Source organism: Rosa chinensis, chromosome 5, assembly GCF_002994745.2.
Source record: "Rosa chinensis cultivar Old Blush chromosome 5, RchiOBHm-V2, whole genome shotgun sequence".
Classification (NCBI taxonomy): Eukaryota; Viridiplantae; Streptophyta; class Magnoliopsida; order Rosales; family Rosaceae; genus Rosa; species Rosa chinensis.
In genome coordinates this window covers 65,181,672-65,189,298 of record NC_037092.1, presented here as the reverse complement: position 1 = coordinate 65,189,298, position 7,627 = coordinate 65,181,672, and the positions used below count along the sequence as shown (strand labels likewise).

Here is a 7,627-nt window from a genome sequence, read left to right as displayed (position 1 = left end):
CTCAAATCGCCTATATGTAATCCCGAAGCCACCGTCCATCAATCAAACAAAGCTAAACGCCAAAATGGGCACTCCCAACCGATGAGGCTGCCACCATCGGCCAGGTAACAACTCCCCACAACTGCATACCAACAATGCCGCTTTGAGTTTCTCGTGGCTGTGACAACCCCTACTTTAGTTTCCTATTCGTAAGAATCGAATGTCTGAGATCATAACAATTCGTTGAAGAGGATGATGTTTTGATTGCTCTTTTTGTTGAAATCCTCTAAATATTTTACAACTCATCTTTTTTTTTATCACCGGAAAACTATTTGGAATCTTGTACTTTGAGCATAGGAGCAAACTCACTTGTATTTTTTCTTTTTTGATGATTCGATTTCTCTTTTTGTTGAAATCCTCTTAGTACTACTAGCTGCAGTTATAGCTCTTGGCCCTATAAGGCCAGAGCATCATCAAGCACAGCTTGTGCAATGGAGGCATTGTAGCAAGTCTTGCACATGCCTAATTCTTGGTCGCTTCTCTTCGCAAGACCGCTTGTATTGGCATGCATATCATCGTTTTGGACTTGATACTTAATTGAGAAGATTGTCGCACACCCAACTAAAAGAAGAGAATCCAAAAGATGACAACTCTAGCCAACGTTCTCTTATCTGAGCAGATATACCAATGGCTTTTTGCTGGTAACAAAAGATTTGGAATTTTCCATTCAAGAACCTTTTTCCGAGGACCTGAGTTCAAAAATATCCTCCCATATTGCTAGAATCAAAAGAAAGAAAATAAAAAGTGATAAGTAGAAAAACTTGGTACGAAAATGCTTCCGTCAAAAATATTGTCCAAAGGATTAAAGGCTAGCCAGCCTAGTCTAGAATATCAATTATTAAAAATCCTCTAGGAAATACACAAATACCATGCAGATGAACCGCAATATGGCAACATCTATCACAACATAGCCGGCAGATTATTGCTCCAGCTAGCAGGTCCTAAGTTCTGTTAACCTGTAGTTATAAGAAATACTAGATTCCGACTACCCAAGTCAATCATCTGCAGTCTGAAGGAGGCATCTCCAGCATAGAACAACATTCTAAGAATGGCACGGAAACAGGACTTGCATCTTGGAAGAAAATTTCCAACCGGCAAGTTCTGCATTGAAATGGATGCCTTAATGCGCTGTTCAAAACATGATTCATGAGTCCTGTTGGTGATGTATGAAATTTTCAAAGAAATTTGGTTCCATCAGCCTTCAGTTTCCGAATCAAGAACAGGGAGGATTCTCAGGGCTGAAGAACTAAGATGCATGCCACGGACAATTCCCCCATATCCAGCCTTAATGCTGTGGCAAAGAAGCAATATAGAATCCCACAGTGCAGTCATTCCCTGAAATAAAGATTATACCTTTTTGTCAATTTAATGTACCATTTCCTGGTATTTTGCAAAATATTGGCAAAATAAATATATTTACAACTGCAGAATTGAGTAACACTTCACAGTTGAAACAATAGAAAGATTAGATGAGCAACAACAAACAAAGGACAAACTCAAAAAAGCAAGAATGTGGCATTAACCATTATTGGTATTTTCATTTTCTCCCAACTGATGATGTTTTGAAAAGCTAGCATTGACAAGTAAGCACTAACCTGAAGAGAAAATTGCAATTTCTTATCCAAATACAAGGCGAAAACTGGGGGGCTCTTCCGTCCAACAACAAGAACACAACCCCCTGGGTGGAGAGCAGAAGGGACACCTGATACAACAGCTATGTACTTCTCAGGAATACTTTCTTTTTGTGGTAGGACTCCCAAGAAGAGGGGATTTTTGCTAGATCGAGCTCCAGCATGAGATATAGAATCCCCATGCAGCATCCACTTTGGGTGCTCGAGGAAAGCACAGAACAAATACAAGAGCAAGTGAGAATCGGTTGGAAGTTCAACAGTCCACTTCTTGTTCTTTTTATCATATACCTCTCCACTTCCAAGATATTCATAGTTCCTCAAGCAGGTTCCTTCAGCAAGCTCTGCAAAACTCCCCAGGAAAGACACAAAGTTCCAACACACGTAAATAAATGTCCATAACATTTATTTCAATTATTTCATAACAGGAGTCATCTAATTAGGAGATTTCTAGAAGTCAGACCTTGAAACTCTGCTTGAGAAATGAAAAAGACAGATTTCTCAACCTCAAGCTAGGAGGACACAAATGAGCTAATTAAAGTGTAATTTCTATTGAAGAGACCTACTCCTGTCATGTTCGTAGTTAATCATATTTGACCAATATTTTTTAATCATGCCCTAATTTCACAGATTCCATTGACTATATATCTCCAAGTTCAGGGTGCTACAGTCTTTAGCCATCCCACACTATACCCACATATGTATAGTGAACAACCAAGATTTAAGTACCTCGAATCCTTTGTACTGTGTATTCTGCTCGAATGCTGCTTTGCGGTAGCAAACCTTTAATTAACTCTCCCTTCATCAATGCATGTAGCCTCTGGTGTTCAGTGATCGCATCGACACACTCCTGCATAATAGGCACCATATTCTGCTGTGGGGTTTGTTGGAGATTTGCTTGAGGCAGCTGTGCTGCATATGGTGGGAAGAATCAGATAAAAAATTAAAATAAAATAAAAAAAGCAGTGCATAGTGAAACCTTCAAAAAGAATTTTAAATCTAATGTGATAATAAATGAAGACCAACTTACAGGTGGAAGCATTAATATACTGGAGGAGAGTAGCTCGTACTTGATGCATAACTCCATCTTCATCAAGAGTTAATGTTTGTTGCCATTCCTTAGTCCTGTCAGTTGAAGACACTGAAGTAGTGCCAGTAGTTGGTAAATCACTTCCAATTTGACTAATTGTGAGTGATATCCCAAGTTTGGAAGCTGCTTCCATTACCTGTAAATCAACAAAGTTTATAATGATTTAGTGGGATACTCATCTACGCCTTAGCAAAGATGAGAAATTATAATGCCATAATGCCTTTCAGTATTTGATGCAGTTAATTTAATACAGAAGCAGTATTATTATGCCATCAGATTTTGCAGTTGAAATCTAACGCTCTGTTTACCAACCACAAAGCATCAAATAGCTCACAGTACATATGAAGCGAAGGATGACAGGGGAGGAGGTTCATGATGAATGCAAACCTGAATATGACTGCTCTCAATCTTATGGAGTAGGGGATTAAGCAAAACTGAAGAAAACCATTGCCTGAGGTTGTCACGCCACTGCTCGATTTGAGGATAGATGCCCAAACGATCAAATGCATTAATAGATTCTTCCATGGACATAGGTGGAGGAAGCTCACCTTCCCCTTTCTTTGGGGGAGTGCTGAACTTCTGGGAACCTGGAGACATTCTCACAGGCCTCAGTGGTGTACTCCTTGTAGTTCCAGATGTATTAGCTGAACTGGGACTGGCTACACCAAAGCCTCTGATAGTGGGTGGTGGAGTTGCCAGTTTTCCTGCTGATTGTGTGATTTTCTCATCAACATCTGCCAAGAACTGTTCAAACTTTTCTTCTGACGTTATCTCTCTTCCAGGGGCTCGCTTACTTGACCAAGGAGAAGAGACCACTGAATCCACTCCAGGTGAATTGTGAACAGATGACATTGGTGAAACAGCTCCTGGGACAAGATACAAAGAAGACGCGGAACTGGGTGATTTAGAGGGACTGGTGATCGATCCCATCTTATTTCCACCACTGGTGTTAAATTTATCTGAGCCAATTCGAGACAGACGATTTGAACTGCTGATTGGCTGATGAAGTGGAACAAGGACATCTGAAGGGGAAGACAAGTAGGGCTTGGACTTGGGAGGTTTCTTTGCAGACTCGGATACAACTTGTTCAACCTTTGGCTTAATTCCTAGAAGTCCAAGCTGACGACTTGTCAAGCCCATCTTATCCTTGGTTCCCTTAGAGGAAGATACAGTTGGCACAACAGCAGCATTTCTCAATGAGATGACTCTGAAGAATGCAACCAGAGTAGCCAAAAATACTAATCCCACAACAGTATGTACCACTTTAACAAACAAATCTGCAACACAAAACAGGACATTCAAAACAAGCTACACGGATCAAAGCATCCAGTTCAAAACCATTTAAAAATTCCATAGACACAATTTAACAACTTACAGGCTGCCTCTTGGGAAAGAATATTGAGCTTCAAATTGTTAACAAACTCATTCTCCCTTCAAAAATTCAAGATAGTACATTGTGTTAGCCACACAGAACAACAACACATAGCCGAAACCGATTCATTCCCATAAGCCAAGATCTAACAGCACATTCCTTACTCAAATTGCTCTTTTGGGTCTAACCATATACATTATATGAATTATGAACCTTGATTTCTTCTTCTGTAGTTCTTAAAATAGCCAAGAAGGCTCAAAATTCTAGAGCAAGTAATAGAGGGCTTTTGTTTCCCATAAAACCAAACAATGCTTCTTCAACTCAAAACCCTCATCCCAATTCTTTAATTCGAAACCAAACAAAAACATCAAATCTTGGGGTTAAACCCTGGAAAAACCCTAACTAAGGAATTGGGTACCTGGAGAGAATGACGAGGAAGGCGACGGCGGAGAGGGACGAGAGAGAGAAGATGACGAGGAGGGCGTGCTTGGGAGGTCGGAGGCTGCTGGCGGTGAGGGCGGCGGAGAGGGTTGGGTTCTGGTAGACGGAGAACTTGGAGGGCTTTGGTGGGGGCGAGGAGCCCTTGTTGTCTCTGCCCTCCATGCAGGTGAAGTGGTGGTTGTGATTAGCTTTGTTCTCCGGTCACCACTGTCGCCGGTGGTGAGAGATTTATGACATGAAGCTCAACAACCACGGCGAGTTTTCGGCGGTATAATCAGACTCTCTCTTGGGCTTGCTGGGGTTTCAAAAATTAAAAAGAATATTGGCCCGAGAAATAAAAATTAAAAAAAAAAAGAAATTTTTTAAATGGTGGCTGAAACTCGCAAAAATTTACTAGCCTTGTCCTCACTATGCCATCTTCGTCTTGAGAGTGAAATACAAGAATGTGGGTACCTACTCGTTTAGATATTTGCCATATGAACAAGTTCATTAGCCAATAGCAATCATATTACATTCTCTATACAAATGCGTAATTTGACAATTTCAATTACTTGCCATAAACACTTTGTGACTTGATAACAAGCCATGAAAAAGATGTGTGTCATCCCATTGCCTTCTTAACATGTTCGCCACTAGAGAAGAATCAGACTCCACAATAATATGTGTAAAATTAAATTTGAAAATTGCTAGAGCAAAGTACAAAGCCAAAAAATTTAATTTGTGCCTAAATTTGCAGAGAAACCATAATCCGGTCACCCTTACTATTTCAAAGAAGACCTCTAACTGCTATGCCTCTAGCAGCAATTGGTTGAGATCCAGATCCATCAATGTTCAACTTAACATATCCAAGAGAAGGGGGGAGACCAAGTTAACCAAAAAGTCTAAATCCGAAATTTGACCGTCCCAAGCAAGGCTGAGATGCCAGTCATGCAACTGCTTAGGAGATGCCTTAAGCATCGTTGTCCACTCAAATTGGTCTTCACAAAGTTCCCGACCTCTATCTCCTGAATCACAATACGCTTTAGAGACTAGGGACAGAGAAACTGTAACTACCCAAAGACGTCGACCCCAATGTTGTTGGCACAATAGATGGGATTTGGGCCTATTAGAGCAAGGTTGTCGGAATTGCAGCTTGGTCAATGTTTAACTAAGATTACATTGCACCTAGCCTTACCAAGCGATCTTGCAGCTCCGCCAGTAGAGGCGACCGAAAACATGAAAGCCCAACATACATGAGAAGGCCTCACAACCGACAGCGGCCAACTAGATTTTTGAAGAAAAATCCAAATGCAGGACTACCCCATCATCCACAATGAAGCTTTACTTGAAAATAAGAGGTTGACAGATGTCAACCTCCACTCGAATATGATCATAAGTAGCAAAGAGCTCACCCTCATCCTTGTCAACAAATTTGCTCATATAACTTCCAACTAACCCAATGTATTGGTGAATTTGAAACGCTAGAGTAATGTCACCGGCCCGTATCCAAAACCCCAACGTGTTCAGCGGCACGGACTCGATCAAATCAATATCATCATATAGTGCTAGAATCACCGGTGATGCTCGAAGCCCCAAGGTCCTCCCTTCAATACATGAGCTCGGTCAGACAATTCAGTGAAAGGAAACAGGTATCGGTCAATATTTTTGGATATGATACTTGTCGGAGAGACACCATGTGAGCCGAAACATGTCCTTAGAGAAACCTTAGTGTAGGCTCGAATAATGAGAAGTTTTCCGAACAAGAAAGACTAAGGGCTCCTGAGACTTGTACCCTTGTATGAGCCGAGATTCACCAGGTCTTTGCCATCAGCCAACGTGAGCAATAGTGCCAAAACCACCATTTCATCAACAATCAGCATCAAGAGGGAGGAAACTTGAAAGTTTTTGGATTTTAGTGTACGTTTGTGGGAGCTTCAACAAGGAATAGCAATGACTATTTTTTTTATTTTTTTTTACTAGAATTAAACATAAGGACTAAATATTGGTAAGTATCCTGACCTTTAAGGATTAAGGGGGGGTGTATTCATTTAAGAGTCTACAAGATTTTTTGTATTTTAAACAGTCCTTTAAAATCTTGATGTATTCAATTAAGATTTAAAATTATCCATTCAAATCTGCTGATATTCAAAAGTATACGGATTTTTAAGGATTTCATTAAATGCTGGATTTTGGAGGATTTTATAGTGTTTTTTATACATATCAAAACTCAAAAACAATCCAACCATTTCCTAAGAGATTTTGATGGATTCTTTCTCACTCAAAAAATGAAGCTCTTCACCAAAAAAAAAAGAAAAAAAAAAAGCAAGTCTCAATAGGTGACACTCATCCATTTTGTCTTACACCTATTTTCTCACTATCTTCCTCTGCCTCTGCTCTCATCTAATAGTTTTTTATTTTATTTTTATCACTATAGCTCTAGAAGCCTTAATCCTTCTAGCTAATTAAGCTCACTTTCAATGGTATTATTAAGATGATACATACACATATGATTCTTTTGTAATTTAGATATGAAATATATTATGTCATTAGTTTACTACTTTATTTTTTGTGTAACATTTTAGCTGGTTAGTTTTCTCTTATTGTTCATATATCATTATACACAACATAAAGAATGGTAGATTGCCAAACTTTCTTGTCATTGATATAGCATTATAGTTGGATCCATACATCCATTGCTTAATTAAAGAAGAAGAAGGGAAAAAATTAGCCTACAAAAACATCATAAGGATTTGTAAAATCTAAACAAATACTAGAAAATTAATCCAATTAATCCATTAAAATCAAACAGAGTCCATATAGAATTTAAACAATCGTGGATTATAAAAACTCAAACAAAGTCTAATCCATGGATTATAAAAACTCAAACAAAGTCTTTTAAAATCTGAATTGAATACACCCCCTAAATTAATCACTTCAGTCCTTGCTCTTTTAATTTCATCAATATAACCCCTCTCAATTTTAATCCAATACGTTTATCAGTTAGTTTTATATAAATCAAAGATTAAATTCAGTTTACCCCCTGAGGTTTGAGAGTAATTTCATGTTAGTCTCTGTCCT

The 7,627-nt window shown here is 39.0% G+C and overlaps 1 protein-coding gene across 1 annotated transcript; it reads right to left on the bottom strand.

Moving 5' to 3' along the window:
- Positions 1-791: 791 nt before the first annotated feature.
- Positions 792-4,900, bottom strand: LOC112166561 (transmembrane protein 209). The gene is made up of 7 exons (XM_024303436.2): positions 4,548-4,900; positions 4,133-4,188; positions 3,145-4,034; positions 2,698-2,893; positions 2,397-2,579; positions 1,635-2,011; positions 792-1,374 (listed from the first exon to the last, which is right to left on the bottom strand). Exons 1-7 carry the CDS (start codon positions 4,730-4,732, stop codon positions 1,234-1,236), a joined length of 2,028 nt encoding a protein of 675 aa, XP_024159204.1. The 5' UTR covers positions 4,733-4,900; the 3' UTR covers positions 792-1,233.
- Positions 4,901-7,627: the final 2,727 nt, after the last annotated feature.